This window comes from Sinohyriopsis cumingii, chromosome 17 (assembly GCF_028554795.1).
Source record: "Sinohyriopsis cumingii isolate HCF-2022 chromosome 17, ASM2855479v2, whole genome shotgun sequence".
Classification (NCBI taxonomy): domain Eukaryota; kingdom Metazoa; phylum Mollusca; class Bivalvia; order Unionida; family Unionidae; genus Sinohyriopsis; species Sinohyriopsis cumingii.
In genome coordinates, this window is record NC_142977.1 from 16,307,961 (window position 1) to 16,327,289 (window position 19,329).

The 19,329-nt window shown below is 34.9% G+C and overlaps 1 protein-coding gene across 2 annotated transcripts in view; it reads left to right on the forward strand.

Moving 5' to 3' along the window:
* The first annotated feature begins 928 nt into the window (after nucleotides 1-928).
* Nucleotides 929-19,329, forward strand: part of LOC149777813 (furin-like protease kpc-1) — a 31,423-nt gene continuing 13,022 nt past the window's right edge. Inside the window, exons 1-7 of one of the 2 annotated variants that reach the window (XM_089938876.1) lie at nucleotides 929-1,436; nucleotides 5,447-5,545; nucleotides 5,852-5,947; nucleotides 7,821-7,964; nucleotides 11,055-11,137; nucleotides 13,915-14,003; nucleotides 15,566-15,738. In XM_089938876.1, coding sequence (XP_089795002.1) covers nucleotides 1,176-1,436; nucleotides 5,447-5,545; nucleotides 5,852-5,947; nucleotides 7,821-7,964; nucleotides 11,055-11,137; nucleotides 13,915-14,003; nucleotides 15,566-15,738 — 945 coding nt within the window. In that variant the 5' untranslated portion in view covers nucleotides 929-1,175. The remainder of the gene's footprint in view (nucleotides 1,437-5,446; nucleotides 5,546-5,851; nucleotides 5,948-7,820; nucleotides 7,965-11,054; nucleotides 11,138-13,914; nucleotides 14,004-15,565; nucleotides 15,739-19,329) is intronic. The other variant, XM_089938877.1, reaches the window with a different exon arrangement.

Sequence of the window (19,329 nt, forward strand, 5' to 3'; positions counted from 1 at the left end):
ATTATACCTGTTATCACTGTCAAGAGAAAGGACATTGGTCTTCAGAATGCCCTAAGTAACAACAGGAGCAAGAGGAAGAGAGGGGTTCTAAACAGGTAGAAGAAAGGAAGAACACGTGCACAAAGAGAAAAAAGGAAGAAAAGAGGACGAGGAGAAAGTGAGGACGAAGAGGAGGAAAACATGTGAAAGTGAAAGAAATTAAAAAAACAGAGAGTGAACAAAGACACAAAAGTATATGAACTTTTTAAAGTGTTGTGTTGTATTGTGAATTCGATTGTAAACTTTGTACCAGAACAGGCCTGGCAGAAAACGTAAGTGTCTCTTGGTTGTGATTTTTAAGAATATGGACCTACACTCACGCACACACTCACTCTCATACGTACATCATGGGTAAAAAAATGGCTTTTGAGTTTTAATTGATTTTGTCAATTGAAATACTATCTCTTTTCGAGAGAAGTGGGTGGCCCTGAAAAGGACCGTTGGGTATTTGTTTAAAGAAAAAGAAACTAAGGAACGGGACGTAATCATCTTTAACTGCCTTAAGTCTTTGCCACGTCCAAGGCCTACTTCTGGTCTGGATCCTGTCAATGATTTGGTAGAAATCACTAGAGGTGGTATCTCTCTCTCTCTCTCTCTCTCTCTCTCTCCGATGAGAACGTTTCTCTTTTCATCACTATATTATCCGTCGACATTAGCACTGAGTCCCCGAAAGTAGCTTACGTGAGTGGGCACTCGTTGATTATTAACTTCTAATTTTGTCAGTTACGTTCTTTAGCAAAAATGCTGACACCACATACATCCACCCGAACAGACCAGGCTATTTCGATAAAGTTCTCAAGTCTAGCACTAGCAGCTGTGAGACGAAAGTGTAAGGCTTGTAAAATTTACAGTTACCTTAATTAATTTATCCTCATAAGCATATCTTGTTTCATCTTATTCTTAATTTACGCTTGGTTGTGTATTTTGTCTGCATGTATCTGTTGTTGTGTTTACTACACAGAAAAGTGACTCCTATGTATGTTTTGACTGTTCCCAAGTAAACGTTGTCTCATATTACAACTCTGTCGAGGATCACTAAGTCTGTAGGTTTAGTTAAAACGTTAGCGCTGAATGCAACGTGCAATATAGAATGTCATGGATCTCAGAAGACTGTTGACAAAAAGCTTGTTAATTTCATGAAAATGAAAGGAACACTTAAATCATCTTCTCTGTATTACATACCATTCCGTATTATACTCGACATGCGAATACAAAACTTGCTGTGCTTTCGTATTTACTTGATCTTCTACTGCCTTCCCTTTTATTTGGGTGAGCACGAAGAGGCATGTAGTGCAGAAGACGAGTTCGTTGACGAGTACCTGTTAGAAGTGGAGGGTATATATGTACATAATGTGACAGGAATATTAGAAGGATTTGGACTACAATATGTGGAACATGTAAGTTACCAATGATTTACATTTTTTATGTTCCTTCTTGAGTCATCCATACCTTCCAAGTTTTGACGAGACGGAAGTAATACATTCATAGAATACAAACTGGAATACAATTAGAGCGTATTACGTAAACGTACATGGATTTATTATTTGTCCAATACCTGAATCTACTTTTAAATGCATTTAATCTGACTTCACATGTAGAAACCCGTATAAAAGAACTGTCTATTCTGATGACTATTTAATCATACCGTCAAGGCATTTGTAAGATAAGACATCTCAGTTTTACTACGTATGTTAATACTGTTGAAAAATCGCCAGTTTTAAGACGAATAGTTTGAAAAGATCTACTTTTTCTGCGCTGTTTTCATATGAACATGGAGATTGCATTTATAACAGCGGAGTGATACCTAAGAGGTATCTGAAACGATTAACTGCATTTCTGATTAAAAAAAAAACAACGACAATCGACTAGGCTTCCAAAAATTATTACGTAACAAGAAAAAATATAGTTTATTTTTAGTGCTTATAAAAATGTAGACATTCTCTTCTGATTTACATTTGAGAAAAAAGCGAGATTACTTTTGTGGTCGCTACAAAGAACGAGGATCTATAAGGGGAGGCATACATTTCATTTGTATTCCTTTTTCATATTGCATAATGGGAATGTGTTATGGTTACCCATGGAGAACTAATACTACTACTACGACTACAACAACAACAGCAACAACTACTACTACATTACTAATAATACTACTAATATGTCGTAAATATTTATACATGTCTAGGTTTTAAATTGCTTCTATTCGAATCTCAGTCTTGACCAACGTGGGTATGAGAGAAAGCTTGCCGTTAGCTTTCCGTGGGTGGGTGGTTTTTCCCCGGATTTTCTTGGATTCTTTCTCCACCAGGTATTCTGAACGCCAGGTATGTAGCCCATCATCTGCTGAAAAATGGTATTAATCTCATAAAACCACAACCATTGAAAACCGCGTTTCTCAGATGGAGATCATAGGAGTCGCAAATCCAAAGACTCAAATGGTTGCGGGTTCGACACCCTCCGACGTCAGCCAGGGTCGGCTGCTTAGGTGTGTCATTGGGAAATGTACATCGCTCCCATTTCCTCGTCACGATATCTCCAATAATGTGTTCTAAGGGCCGTTGGAAAAAAAAAGAATCAAGAGGTTTTACCTATTTTGGCTTAGTTTTGGAGAGCAAGCTTGTTTGCCGCAAGAGAAGGCGAGAAATGAGAATGACATTTGCCTGTGCGTATGACCTGTGTTAGGAGAAACAACATAGAGCGTTTGATAAGGAGTATGCTTAGGTTTTATTACAACGGAGTCTAGTAAAAGTACCAGAAATAAATTCAAAAAATTATTAATAGTTCTGAACTTAAAATATGAGATAGTATGTTCAACACTTAGACGAAGGGTGAGCCTTTAGCAAGCGAGAATATGTGATACTACACTAAGATCATTCAGGAAAGCATTTCTAAACAAATAAAATAAAAACAAAACAAAAGCGAAACAAAAAGCAAGACCCCCCCCCAAAAAAAAATCAAAATTAACAAAAACAAAAATATATTATGCATTCTTTTGTAAAATTTAATATTTACAATAAATTACTCAAAAAAGGTATCATATTTCATTCCACCATACAATAAATCAATTTTTTTTAAATAAAAATTTGCATGAATTAATTAATAGAATATAATTAAATTTATTCACCAAGCCACATATCCGCCAAAAGTCAAACACACAAACATAAACTTTGATACTACCCTTTGTTAAAAGTAAGCCCACACCCCATAGTGATACGTACTACCACACCCCATAGTGATACGTAGTACCACACCCCATAGTGATACGTACTACCAGACGCCATAGTGATAAGTACTACCAGACGCCATAGTGATACGTACTACCACACCCCATAGTGATACATACTATCACAAGAGACAGTAAAAACAAAATTGGATTGGGTGGTCAGAATCCGATCCATGTCAGTTGTACACAGTAGTAGAATGCTATTGCCTGTTTACATATGAACCAATTCTATTTGTAACAATTGCCTGTTTTAATAGGCATAGAAAAAATACTGAATGTATAGGTCTGTCTTTAAAATGGTTGTATCCCAATAAGGTTTTTCTATCAAAGCTAAACTAGTGGAGATTATAAGGAATACAACTTGAACAACAGTCACCGTCTACAAGAGTCTAAAATTGTCCATTATAAATCACATCAAGAGGCTTAGTCCCTAAATTGATTAATAAGAAGTTCCGCAATCATGCCTCAAACTATTGCCAGGTGTCACACATACCGCATATTACGGATTCGATCGTCTGTATAAACTCAACCAGCTGACCACTATGGTCTTAAAATATTTCCACAGAAGAGATGACCGGCCGTTTTAATGTACATGTTCGTGATCTAAACAACCATTTTGGAAATAATTAACAATTTTTGCCATGGTCTTGACCATCTGTTTTACACGCAGATCCTTTTGTTTGATGGCGAGGGACCTGAAATAACCAATGAACATACATATACATACAGTGAAATTTTAAATGAAAAACAAAGTTGAACCATTTCGTAACTCCTCGGTGTATCCTTATTCCCAAAATAACCGAAGCGATCCAATTAGTAGTGGTCGACATACCTAGAGGCTCAGGTACTATGATACGTATTATTGACCTCGAAGATGTGAATGCAACCTTAGTTGTGTGTGTCTGTGTGTGTCCCATCCCCTCTCCAGGTTCAGGGGTAAGAAAAAATGTACTTTAAAAAGTAGGGTTGATGATAATCTTGATTTGATGAGGGGGTTGGATGGTGACGTCAGCGGGTTTAGGATAGAACGGTAGCATAATAAACAGGGTTAATGTTCAGGTATATAACTACAATTTAGCTTTTTATGGGATAAAATGCATGTTATAGTTGCCAATCATAATCGCAGCCAAGGTTCCGATATTTTTAACCTTATGTACACTTTGGCGGATCGATCAGATATTTCTGTACTTTGTCATAGCAACTTCTGTTGGCTGTCATGAGTTGTCTCTCTTGGTATGTAATGCAAACTAACCAATAGCGTGTAACAGCGGTGCATTGTACATAGATAGAAAAATGGCTATCCGTTTCAAAAGGACAATTTGTAAGTTTAACATCGAAATTATGACAACGTACCAGAGAGAATCTATTACAGGTGTATTTGAGGTAAAGGAGGTATGGGGACAAACATGGACCTGCAGTGGAAGTTGCTTATTTAAGAGTCCATTCCATCTGTGTGCTTGTCTTGTCTTGATCATGTAGGAAAATATTTCAAATTTGAACAACTTTATCTTGATTTGCATGCGGTGGGCTGCCGCCGCATCCAATGAAATTCACAAACCCGAAGCACTATAAATATCTGATCGATCCGCCAAAGTGTGGATAGGGTTAATACATCGGAACCTTGGCTAGCGAAGATGGCTGCCAAAAATTATCTCAAACTCTTCTTTCTCCAATTTTACATTGTAATTTGATTTATACGTAAGCCAGGATGTATTCCTCTACAAAAGTAAAATGCTGTGACCAGAATAAAAAGTCGTCTATCAAGTTCTCGTTCTTCAATGTCTCATAGGAGTTGCATCTAGTTTAATTTTTTTCTGTTTTTAATTTTATATACAACATAGTCGTGTGTTTTGTAGCATCTAAAGTTATTTATCCAGGTTTCTGTGTTTAGGTATTTTCTCCTCCTTAAATATGATGCCAATTTATGTACATAGCAAATGGAATAGTTACATCAGAGCCCCCACCCAGCGCAATTAAATGGTCTCGTTTTAATTTTATTTATTTGTTTCATTTTTTGGATGGGGTGGAGGATTCTTTTAAGTTGATCCGGGTCTTTCTACCACCTTAATATTCTGACATTCTGGGCTTCTTACTGGTGTATTTTTCTTCTTCTTCCTAATAATAATAATAATAATAATAATAATAATAATAATTATTATTATTATTATTATTATTATTATTATTCAGATCATCGCCGATTTGCATCTATTTAGAAACAAAGTAAATAAAAAGGAGAGAGTCAGTGAAGAATTTGTACAGATGATAAAGTCGCGAACTGGGGGACGGGTAAGTAGGAGATGTACAAGAGAAAGGTGAAAGTATTTGAAACCACGTGTAGTCTTTCTATTCGCTAATTTTGTTCCGCAAATGTTAAAATATTAAACTAAGAAGCACAGCAAATAAAAGGTGGACTTTAAACAGTTGTTCTATTAAACACTGGATATATTCATTCACCAACATTTCTCCCTTGGCTTACCCAACTATTTTTACCTTATAGAGACGTAACACCTCAATGTCTTTTGCACTGTAAGCCAATGCTGAGATATCATTTTGATCAACTGTCTCCATTATCAATTTGTTTTATCTTCTTAGGTAAAATACGTTGAACAACAGTGTCTTAAAAAGCTCATACCATCAGTTGCTGAAAATCAAAGGTCTGACACTTGCAGTAGGATACGACGATTTTCGGTTTGTATTCATGAATAACTTACTATGTTATACAGTGCAGTAGGATACGACGATTTTCGGTTTGTATTCATGAGTAACTTACTATGTTATACAGTGCAGTAGGATACGACGATTTTCGGTTTGTATTCATGAATAACTTATAATGTTATACAGTGCAGTAGGATGCGACGATTTTCTGTTTGTATTCACGAATCATTTACTAAGTTTATTCGATAGCATCGTATGATACGACGTTGTTTGATTTACATTCACTTATAATTTACCAAGCCTTTTATAGAGTGAAGCAAGATTCAATGATTTTATGTTTTGTATTCACGAATAATTTATTAAGTCTGTTATATAGCACAGTATGATACGACGATTTTCAGTTTGTATTCACATATAATTTACTAAGACTGTTATAGAGTGCATTGGGATACGAGGATTGTCAGTTTTTGTATTCACAAATAATGTATTACGTCTGTTATATAGCACAGTATGATACGACGATTTTTGGTTTGTATTCACGATTAATGTACTAAGTCTGTTACAGAGTGCAGAATTTTATTGCCAGTTTAAGTATTAAGAGTTTATAAAAATGGCATACTCCATTCCGAATGACAATCGTATAAAAAATGATAATCGGCACATACCGTGGTATTATCTTACACCTCTTCTCGACTTTTAAGGTTGTCCGCTTTTGTATAATCTAACCTTACTGCACAGCATCACATTCTACGCTTTCGTGAGAATGAAAATGACCGTCATCCTCCATCTTGAAAGAAACCGCGAAACCTCCGCACTTTTTTCCATAATGCACAGCGTTAGTGTGAAGCTTGCAACTATTCATTGTGATTCAGGGGGATGTTTCCAAAGAAGCAGCTATAAAACATCACTATTGTGCCAATGATGGCACTGACGAACCAGTCGGGAAACAAATATACTAGTTACCCGCCTATGATATTGGGCTGCAACTGACGCCGGTTTACTAGCGAAGACGGGATGATTACATTACAATGTTTCCGTTATGGCGTCACTTTTTACCAAAGTCTATTGTAGCGCTATGATTGGATGTGAAACGAAATTACTGCAAATTCGGCATCTGATTATGTGATGAAAAAAAAATGCGTTTCTAGTATTAACTATTGGAATGAAAGTCTTATAAAAAAATGACTAAGTCAAAGTATGAGAGACCATGGTAAATTATAAACGCTTAAGTGCCGCACATGCGTTTGTTTTTGGGATAAAACCTACATAAACTTAAAAAGAACAATATTCTCATACTGTCACACACTTTTCTTTGTGGATTGGATACGACGAATCTACGATCATCAACATCTGCTAATTTGAAGAATTGTTAAGTGCTAATTATGCAATTATATTAGGGATAATTTTTGACAAATTATTCCCCACCCCCTTTTTCTATGTAATGAGCCTTATTTGAAGATAGATATTACACATAGAGTGACGCCATAGAAAACACTCTAACCTTTGAATGTTAAAGTGACTTTAATATCTTTTTCATGACTAATATGTCACAATAAAAGTATATAAAAGTATATTTATTTAATTTTTGTCACAATGTAGCACAACACACACACACACAGACACATTTATTCAATATTTGTAACACGGTAAGTATGCGCAGGTATATTTATTTAAGTTTTGTCACAATATAAGTATATGTATATTTAATTTTAATGTGAAGAGCTTAATTAACTCCATAACATTTTTATTAATACGTGATACAGTTGCTTTTGAAGGTGTAATGTGGTTAATCCATGCACAGAGCATGTAGGATTTATCACATGTACAGTTGATAAGTTTTATTTCGTTTGTTGCACAGGTCACAATATTGAATATCTGAATAGTTGATTAAACTTTCAATCAACAGTTATTTCAAGACGAACAATGCAACCCGTTGAGTTCTCTTGGAGTATACAAGGCTTGGGAACAAGGTTCTTCAGGAAAACATGTTCGGATTATTATTGTAGACATCGGTGTTGATTACACCAATTTGGATCTAGAGAAAAATTTTGTAAGTATCATTGAGTCGCATTTTTCTTTTGTTTGTTTCTTGTATTATTTGACAAGCCTAGCTAAACACTCTTTACGTTTATTTGGTCTTGTTAATTTAGACCAAAAAAAAATATTAAAAGAAAAATAATATCCACCTTAAGACATTCAGTGTACTCCATCATACCTAGATGTTACCATGATATAGATAGAAAGACTAATTTGGGTAACCAATTAAGAAGTAAGTTTAATTTTATTTAGTCGTTTTGTAGTAGCATTCACAGCATTCCACGATCTTAATTAATAGGGTTTTCTATTTTGTTTATTGCGTAGATATTTATGTCCTATTATTTTCTTTCGATTCTCGGATCACTGCACAGTCGATGGCTTATTTGGCGACAAAATTTTGAAATATGTAATACCTTACAATATGTATGTATATATATATATATATATATATATATATATATATATATATATATATATATATATATATATATATATATATATATATATATATATATATATATGTATGTATGTATGTATGTATGTATGTATATATATATATATATATATATATATATATATATATATATATATATATATATATATATATATATATATATATATATATATTATTGAAGCTTGTACACACGCCAGGCATGTCCACTTTGTGTTGGAAAATGTGAACTTTCTAAAAGAACACCCAATTACTAATGTAAACTTGTCATAGATGGCCATAACACTTATTTATCTATGCCTGTTTCAGTCTCAGAGCTCATCTTCATTCCGTTTCTGATAACGTGTTCATCCTTATTTTGTTGCCATAAAGTGCTCATCTTTATTATGTTGCCATAATGTGCTCATCCTTATTCGGTTGCCATAAAGTGCTCATCTTTATTATATTGCCATAAAGTGTTCATCTTCATTCTCTTGCCATAGAGTGTTGATTCTTATTTTGTTGCCATAAAGTGTTCATCCTTATTATATTGCCAAAAAGTGTTCATCTTTATTCTGTTGCCATAAAGTGTTCATCCTTATTCTGTTGCCATGAAGTGCTCATCCTTATTATGTTGCCATAAAGTGATCATCTTTATTCTGTTGCCATAAAGTGCTCATCTTTTTTCAGCTTCTTAAAATGTGCTCACTATTTTCCGTTCCTAAAAAGTGCTCTCTTTATTCTTTTTCCCACGATGGGTTATTTTATTTTCCATAAAGTGCTCATTTTTATTTTATTTTCCTAAAGTGCTAGTCCATATTTTGTTTCCTATCCTTATCGTGTTTCTCATGAAGTACCAATCTTTATTTCCTTTTCGTTCAAGTGTTCTTCCTGATTTTGTTTCCCATAAAGTGTTCCTCAGTGCTATATTTTTCATACAGTGGTCATCTTTATTTTTCCCATAAAGTGATTATTTTTATTCTGTTTAGAAAGTTGAAAACTTCACATTATCAGTAACTGGTGTTCCAAAACAATATAATTTACAATTGTATAAAGCGATCTAAACTATCTTGGTGTGGTTTTGACTATTCTATTCATTTGTATATTATGGAACAATTTCAAGAACAAACAATTACTGAAGTATATCCCATGGACTATAAATATTGAAATCTAACAGTGTTTTGAACAAAGCCATTAAAACATAATCAGCTGTGTAAAACATATTCCAGTCTAGACGGTCTTGAGTCCACTTTGGAAACATTTAGTATGAAACATATCTCAAGTGTAGTCGGTCTTAAGTCCACTATGGAAAAAGTTCGTATAAAACTTATTTCCAGTCCTGACGGTCTTAAGTCCACTATGGAAAAAGTTCGTATAAAACTTATTTCCAGTCCTGACGGTCTTAAGTCCACTATGGATAATTTAACGGGTAGTCAAATTTGATTCAATACTACTTCAGTTAATTATATGGGTTTACGCCAAGGGGGCAAGATCACATATAGTAACATATCTGCATTGCAGCTTGCCAAAACCTTTACAACAATGGTGTCACATGATATCACTGATGTCATTTGGTGCATCGAGGCTCGTGCATTCTTACACCTGCTGCATGTCATAAAGTTACGTAACTGTTTTGTTCTATGTGAATGAACATGTACATGGTTGTGTATAAATCACGTCTATATTAGCTTGTATGAGGACAACTGTAGCTTACAATAATTTGCTGAATAAACAAAAGAAACTGCGTCAGCTTATACATGTGCAACACAGTATAGTACACGATACCTTTAGAGTCTCTCTCCTGGTCGGCAATTGTTGTACACTTTTTCTCCGATTTCATTACAAGCTAAAAGCAGCCTGCATGTCACGGGCACTCACGCAAATAATAACATCACAGGAAAAGATATTTTTAAAAAGTGGCACAATTTGAATAACGCCTGTAGTTGATTACTGTTACCACTGGGACGCCTTCTTTGGAAAGTTTTACTTACTACCGATGATCAAAGAACTTGCTCTCGATTTATTCTCTAGTTACACATATAATGTTGAGGTGAAAACACAATTTTTGACGAAACAAGCGCTATTGTTGATGTTTTAACTGGTTAAAGCACTTTTTTTCCATTATAATGGGGCCGAAAGAACCGATTCCCTAAAAAGTTTAGAGAGGAAATAGTTTTTATTGGGAATAATGTAACCTTGGAATTTATTTTATAAGGTCTCTACTGTTACGTAAGTAGCAATAAATTACTACCATACGTAAGTAAGCAACAAACTACTACCATATGTAAGTAAGCAATACATTGCTACCATAAGTAAGCAAACAATAAATTACTATCATAAGTAAGTAAACAATAAACTACTACCTTAAGTAAGTAAGCAATAAATTACTACCATAAGTAAGCAAACAATCAAGGAAATAAGTACGCAGTAAACAATATGTGTAACCAAGTAAACAGGGTAGAAGGTGGGCATCGATATATATATATATATATATATATATATATATATATATATATATATATATATATATATATATATATATATATATATATATATATATATAATGATTTAAATGTAGACCTGGGCCTTTCTATGCCACGCGATGAGGAAAGCACTCCTTAGTTGTATTGTTACTGTATGATTTGATAGTATTTGCTTGTTTGTTTCTTTCAGGACAAATCCCTTTGCTATGACCTTTGGTCTCCTTCAACTGGTTGCATGCCAGATGGAAATTATATAGACCAAGAACATATCCAGTAAGAATAACCATAAATATGGTAAAGAAGAGGTTGATATAAGAAATATCAATCTTATGTTGGGATATTTCTTGAGCTGGAAACTAATTCATAGGTTTAATGTAATTTTTCGAACTTTTATAAACTTGACTTCTATTGGTTCAAGAATGGCATATATCTGACCTGGGAATAATCCGCCTCTTAAAAAAATTTGGTGAGAGAGAGAGAGAGAGAGAGAGAGAGAGAGAGAGAGTCCAAATAAAGCAGTTAATCGACAGACTGACAGAATATTAGAAGGAAAAATAGTGAATAATTGTCGTACGTGACATGTTAATATACAGTTTGAAAGAAACCAAAATAGTAACAAAAATGAGTATTCAATATAAAAATGCTTGTTTTGAAATCAATAGCTAAAAACGTATCCAAATATCGTTCTTATTTTGTACCTCATACGTTCATACAGAATGTAACGATTTCCCTCCTGAATGTACCCTGAATGTACCCTGATCACAGTGAATCCAAAATTAAAATAATCTGAACAGATTTATATCCTACAATTTAAAAGTGTAAAACAATACCCAAATCATTATTGGTTACTACATTTGTATGGGAAAATAAGAGTGAGCTTTTCTGAGTAATACTGAACGACCTTGGGGTGCAGTATTGGATCGAAAAAACGAGTTAATATTTTCCCATACAACTGAAGTAACTGTTTATAATACTCTCATTTTGTTTTCCTACCTAAGGCTTAATTACAAAATATAAACTACAAGAAACAATGTAATTTAATTTATGCTGTATTCCAAAATAAATAAACAACCGAAGAATCGTCAATACACAGTAACAATATTAATGCTCACATAGCACCGCCCTGCGACATTTGAACTTCGTCGCGCGCTAGACATTATTTGAAAATAAAGTCCTTTTGGTCTACTTAAAATTGAAATTTAGAGTGATATTGTAAATGAATGCGCATTGAAATAACTTTTCCACTAGGTCTGGAATGGATGGAGTTTGTTTTGCTGTTGATCCAACTCGACTCTGCATTTCTGTTTGTGATGGATTGGATTTATTGTGTACTTGTGATTTTATCAGTTGAATCAACTGCACGTGTGTTTCCGTTCTGTCATTGATTGTTTGGAATTACAATCTAATTAAAATGTGAATTATGTAAAATAAATTATCAAGAAAGTACATTTTAAGGAAATTCAAGATGCATGTATGTATATTTATTGCCATTCCATTACCATCTAAAGAATACATGTTTATGCCTCGTGACTTGCATGCTCATCGTTGGAGGGAATCCATATATGACCTGTATGGCTTCTATCGCGTGCTTAACATTATATCAAGCTAGCTAAACGGGGCAAATTGCAAAGCAGCTGGAGTGTGACAGTCCATTAAGCCAGCGGAAATAAGACTTCGTTGTCGTCTTAGCTTAATGGCTCTAATGCCCTTAGTTTCCTAACAAATCCTTCAGCTGCAGTTTTTTCTCGAATTTAGTGTTTTGACTGACTTGTAAAATGTTATGTCTGATATATATGAGACATCACTTGGTCCCTATATGCTTTTGTATGCTATTTTCATAGACCATAGAGAGCAAATAGTCATAGTCTGAACCATTCTATTTTCGAAAAGTTACGAATATGTCTCCTAAATAACTGTTTAATTGATCAAAATGGTATTTTTACTGCCTTTCTCACGTTCATATGCGAATATCATGTATATTTTTTTTTTGCTTGTTTTAAAATTTCATTTGTGACTTGTCCACATCGTTAAATTTATAATTTCTACTTTCACGTGAACGAAACAGCTTGTTTAACTCGTCCACAAGCAAATTTAATAAACCAAAAGCTAAAGCCTCAACTATATGAGCGTAAATTGTTTGTTTACTAACTAGTTGCTAATAAATAAATGCTATTTTTAGGCACACGTGTCGTATGAAACCGTATAGTATGGAAAAATACTGCACCATTCTGATAATGTAAAGTTAACAGAAAAAAAGCAAATAATAATCTAAAATCCTAGTATATCTCTTCTGCGCTTGCGCATCGTGCCATCTATAACAAAATGCCTGGTTTTGGACATGCGAAATTATTATGAATGACTTCTAGTGCACTATTATTTGCATGATAAGTTTTAATAATCTGAAAGCTTTTCATATGTACTCCATAACTGGACAGATCTGGAAATGACAATTCAATTATTATATCACAGAAATACAGCTATTGGAATATGATTCTTAATGTTTGCCTTACGCGTATGAATATGTTATCGCTTAATGAATATTAGAACTGGTACTGTGAAAAAGCATGAAAATGATTGTTCCCTCAAGAATATTAGCGATAGTACTGTAAATAAATAAAAAAAACAAAACAAATCTAAACAACAAAAGACCCTGCTTCATGTGTGTACTCTCGTGTATTGTTTATCCAAGACGTTTCATTTATCTGTGTGCTTTTTATATGTGTAAACGTTTTCTTTTATATTATGCAATATTTGTAAAACAAATGAAAACGGACTAAATTCTATATTCTGTATGTACTCTTATATTAAGTTTCTTTCTGGATTCTTAACATAAGCTATTCTGTAACCATTTTTTTTTAAATTACGCGCATTGCATGCAAGTAATGGTTTACCAGATCTATGAATACCATCTTTTGATGCTAACCATTTCATAGGAAAATTAATTTAGGTTTAATAATGTTTTAAAGCCCAGATGCTATGCATGCATTTAATTTAAAATTATGTCGAGGACAGGAACATCATTACTACCTGGTGTCTATTGGTATTTTTAGTCACGGAACTCGGTGTTCGGGTCTAATAGCTGGAGAGAAGGGAAACGGAATTTGTGCTGATGGTGTAGCTTATAATGCAAGCATAGGAGGTGAAACCATTTTGTTCACAGTTCTTGCTGCTATTTATTTTGAAATTGCTGAAAAGTAATTTAAAAGTAGTATAAAAGGTCAAAAAAGATAGAAAAAATTACATTAATTTAAGTTTAGATTATTAATTCATTAATTTGAAACTTATTAGGAAATTAGATTAAATTAAAAGTATTTGAGACTAGTTTTACTTTACAATTAAGAAATTTATTTTCGTGTCCAACAAAAATACATATATTACATTTAACAACAGCGACAGAAATTTCACATATATCATGCTTTGGTTTAACTGAGGATTAGTGCATTGTGTAAGACAGGGGTGCACAACCTTTTTCAGCCAACGGCCAGATTGCACTTTCTAAGACCACTCGAGGGCCGCAAACACTAATTTCTTTAATAAAATTACTATTCACCGGCCAGATTTCTGTGTTATTTTAATTTAGCCCCGAGGGCCTGACAGAACACGTTGGATCCGACCCGCGGGCCAAATGTTTTGCACCTCTGGTGTAAGAGGTGTAGTTATAATGATGAGTTGTCAGAAAGATGCTTGAGGAGAATAGCAATGTCTAAGTTCTGTTTTTGCTAATCTGACATAAACGTTATGTCGAATGCCAGGTGTCTGGCATGCAATTCAGGTGCACCTAACAGCTGGACTTACTTAGGCTGAATGTCGAATGCCAGGTGTCTGGCATGCAATTCAGGTGTACCTAACAGCTGGACTTAACTTACGCTGAATGTCGAATGCGTGGTGTCTAGCATACGATTCAGGTGGACCTAACAGCTGGACTTAACTTAGCTGAATGTCGAATGCGTGGTGTCTAGCATACGATTCAGGTGGACCTAACAGCTGGACTTACCTTACGCTGAATGTCGAATGCCAGGTGTGTGGCACGCGATTCAGGGAGACATTATGGTAGGACTGAATTAACGATGAACTCCTATCACGACAATTTTGGTAAAGGAGATAGAAATATGTCAAAGATTGATTGAAGGAAATTTGTTATGCTGTCACTTAATTCAGACCTATGAAATATTAAGACAAAACTGTATAACATTAGTGGGAAAGAAATGCCGAGATTTTCATCTTATGTTCACCATTATTACAATTCAATTATATCTTACAAATGAATTGATCATCTTTAAAACCAATTTTGTTGATAACTCGAGAGCAAATGTATGAAACAGATTTTTTGACAGATTGTATTGACAGATGGTGCTGGTTCTAATACACACACACACACACACACACACACACACACACACACAAACACACACACATGTCTGTGTATTGTTCAATGTTAATTCTAATGATCAGTATAAACATTTAAACAGTTTTCTTACTATCATTTATTTTAAACGCATTTGTAAATTAGATCAAACAAAACGTATTTGAGATTCTAAGTACACATGGTTCAGTAAGAAGAATGTTAAGCTTTTATGAATGACTTTCGTTTAACATTTATAATCTCGTGCCATAAAAAGAATATATATATATATATATATATATATATATATATATATATATATATATATATATATATATATATATATATATCGTTTCAAGCGATTCGAATCTTTAACATGAGTGGAAAAACGAAAGACAGCTTCGTTGCTAAAGGCCTGTTTTACAAGAGAGATAAAGTGGACATCTATTCATGCAGCTGGGGTCTTCAGAGCGAAGTATACATCAGCCTTGGAAAAGCGATACAAACTGCCCTGCTAGAAGGGGCTGAACAGGTATTGCTTTAAGATCACTTGTTCGGATTTCTCTTTTGACTTACCTGAAACCCCTTAAGCTCTCTAAACGGTTGCGCATGCATTACATGCCCCGATATTGAAACGACTAACAAATAAAAACGTAATTCTGTCTGTGTGTGTGTGTGGTTTTGAATTTTTAACGTAGCTGTAACAATTTTGCAGTCATATCGCTACGATGTCTGCAGTGTGGCAGTTTATAGTGATGCCTAGCATTAGGGCATCATGCTGCAGACATGTAGCATGATGTCCCATCCAGTCACATTATCCTGACACCAGGATGACCAGTCCTAACACTAACCTCTAAATGCTGAGCATCTAGCGAGGCAGCTGAGTATAAATTTTTTTATAAGTCTTTGGTTTGACTTGGCCGGGGTTCGAACCCACGACCTCTCGCATCCGAGGCAGACGCTCTAACCACTAAGCCACCGGAATATATGTGTCCAACGTCTTTTGGCCCTTTTAACTGCGATAAATGACAACAGTGGAAGCAAACTGAAGCAAGCCTTACAAACCATACAAATCATAGCATAGGAAATGTTTTGCTTGTGATACTATTTTAAAACTTAGCGCTAAAACTCCATAATTATATATATGAAAAAAACACTCCGTGGATCTTTGCCGTTCAGTATGTACGAGTGGGTTTTATAAGTATGACCTATTCTGCAATGAGTACGTCCTCTTTATGATCGGTTCTGTAAGATATAGGACATTCGCCTAATTAGGGTTTGCCACATGGAGTGTGTTATTGACAGCATCATTCCATGAAGCCTGTCACTTACTAAGTAAGGACTTTCGGTCAGTATCTACTATTGCTTAGTAAATCAACGGCATTCACGGATTTAACTTTTAAGTTTTTATTGTGTGTAATGAAGGTGAATTTTCTGTCGAAGACAATGCCTAAAAACTATGGTTCCTCAACAACTGGCATACTTGTTTCGTCCATTTTGAGTTTAATGTCATCATGTTGTCTTCGTAGCTGAAGGAAATGCAGACGTACCATTATGATTTTATGACCACTGGCAGTTGCCCAATTTTGAATCTTGTTTATAGTTATTGCAGTTGTATTTCAGTGGTGTGGATATGATCGGATCGATAGCATATTAAGAAATTATCAACATATATGGAGCAATCCACATGGTAATGATATTAATTTTGATGTAAAAGGATAACAAATATAATACTGCCCCGCGGCAAACATGTGTTCGTATATATCAGAAATGGTGGAACCTACTCGTACTTGGCATTCCCTATCTGAAAGAAAGTGCGATAAAATAGTGGGTAGACTGTCTTTTATTCCCAGCTCATGCAGGTCATTCATTATTCGCACTTAAATGTTGTATCATATGCCTTTTTCAAATCGATGAAAACATTTACTACATGTTCTTTATTTATTAAAACATAGAGAATATATAGGTTTCAAGTATCATCCAATGGTCGTTGTTACTACGGAAATTCTGGAAAGGAGATATTCAGTTTGCTCGTCTTTAAATATCAAGCAAGCATTGCATTGTTTATTCGTTCAACCGTTTTACAGACACATCTCGTTAAAGCAATGGGTGGTAGTTCACTGGATCTTTGATATCATCACTAGGCTTGGGGTGTCGGATGATTGTTAAATTTTCTCCATTTTTCTAGTCTTTGTCTAATGGCTTCTCTACCATCGTCAGTGAACCATGGTGTTTTGGTTCTTTAAGAGTTAGGTGTAGACTTGGGAATGTATTCTTCTGCAATATCAAGTAACGTACATGTAAAACCGTGAAAAGATGCATGGGCATTTATATAGAAATATATGTTATGTCTAGTTTTGCAAAATGTTACAAACTTGACTCAGTTGACCTTATTTAATTTCCAGTTTGAAATTGGCTCATCAATGGTAAATATATTTTGAAGGGAGATTGAGAAGTAGTCGCTGCTGTGAAAGTCATTAGCGATCTTCCAATCGTAATCCAAATGCAGAGAAGAGAAAAGTATTTCAGATCCATCACGTACATGTTCTCGTTCCTGATGGAAAGACGTTGGCGACTTGGTGCTGTATAGATAAAAATCATATCTGGAAATGAAATCTTCTACCTTTTGTCTCTGTCATTTATGTACTTTCTTCATCATAAAATGTTATGGACATTCACATCCCATATTAGAACAATTAGAGTCGGCAGCTTTCAACGAAGTTGTCTGATTCTAGTAGGGGTTATACAAATGGAACACAATCTAATCACTCTATTACGAGTGACGCTTATAGTAATGGGTTCTACATCGGTAAGCTCTATTACGAGTGACGCTTACAGTAATGGGTTCTAAATCGGTAAGCTATATTACGAGTGACGCTTACAGTAATGGGTTCTAAATCGGTAAGCTCTATTACGAGTGACGCTTACAGTAATGGGTTCTAAATCGGTAAGCTCTATTACGAGTGACGCTTACAGTAATGGATTCTAAATCGGTAAGCTCTATTACGAGTGACGCTTACAGTAATGGGTTCTAAATCGGTAAGTAAGGGAGGAGTGTGAGGACCCATATTGTTCACTATAACGGATACTTTATGTACCTTTTAAAAATGTTTCGTGCAGACATATGAATGTAGGATCATGTTCATTAAAAACCAGAATAATATCATTCTAGTTGGCTTCAAATTTTCAACAATTCCGTTTTCATGATGGTGCGCTTCGTTATGAATTAAAAGTAGAGACGGTGTAGCAATTGGGTTAGACCTTTCTGGAGGGAACACTTATATATGCTAATTGATCAGGGGAAATTACGGGCTAGATGTTTTGCTTGTTGGTCCAAAGCTTCCCCAAGGACACGGAACAGTGTCTTCTAGATTCATGTCCTTAAAATCGGTAAACATATTATGCGCCTTATTGGACCGTAAGACCTCTTGTCTTACCTGGAGATAGTGCAGCAGTTTCGATGCATGTTTTTGCCTGGATTAACATGAAGCGTCGAAATGAATCCACACAGCATGGTTCCTCCTCTGAATCAGATAAAGTTGTTTTAGTTTTTAGCTGATTTTTGTGGGGTTTCCATTATGTTTTGCTGTATACTTATACCCGTGTTCGCCCTCTCACTCACCAACAAGAGAGCCCACCAGGGGAAGACTTCTCAAGTCCTAGAGATACTCGGATGGGATATTCAGCAGATAACAACACCTCCTGATTAACTCATTGACCCACCGTCTTTTAGGAAGCCTTCTGAGACGGAAATAAAATGGGAGGAAACTCTAATGGCAATGGTGGTATTGAAAGAGAACCTAGAGAAAAACGGAAAGGAGAAAGTTAGCAACTAGTATTAAGAAGACCTCTTAGTGCTCAACGTGACATCCCGATCACACGTAATATAAGCCGTGGAGGTCAAAGTGGTGTTTTGTGAACTACACCTGGATCTCCCCTTTACAAAACTACCAGGATCATTTCCTCACTCACGCAATTTGCAACCCACAGCCAATATCTTGTCATCACTTGGTCGCCTTTTAAGAAATGAAGAGACAACACATCGGACCTATTTTTGTATCCCCAAACCCACTGGAATTGTGGGTGTGGTACATTTGTTTAAAGTCAATGACTTAACAGTGCA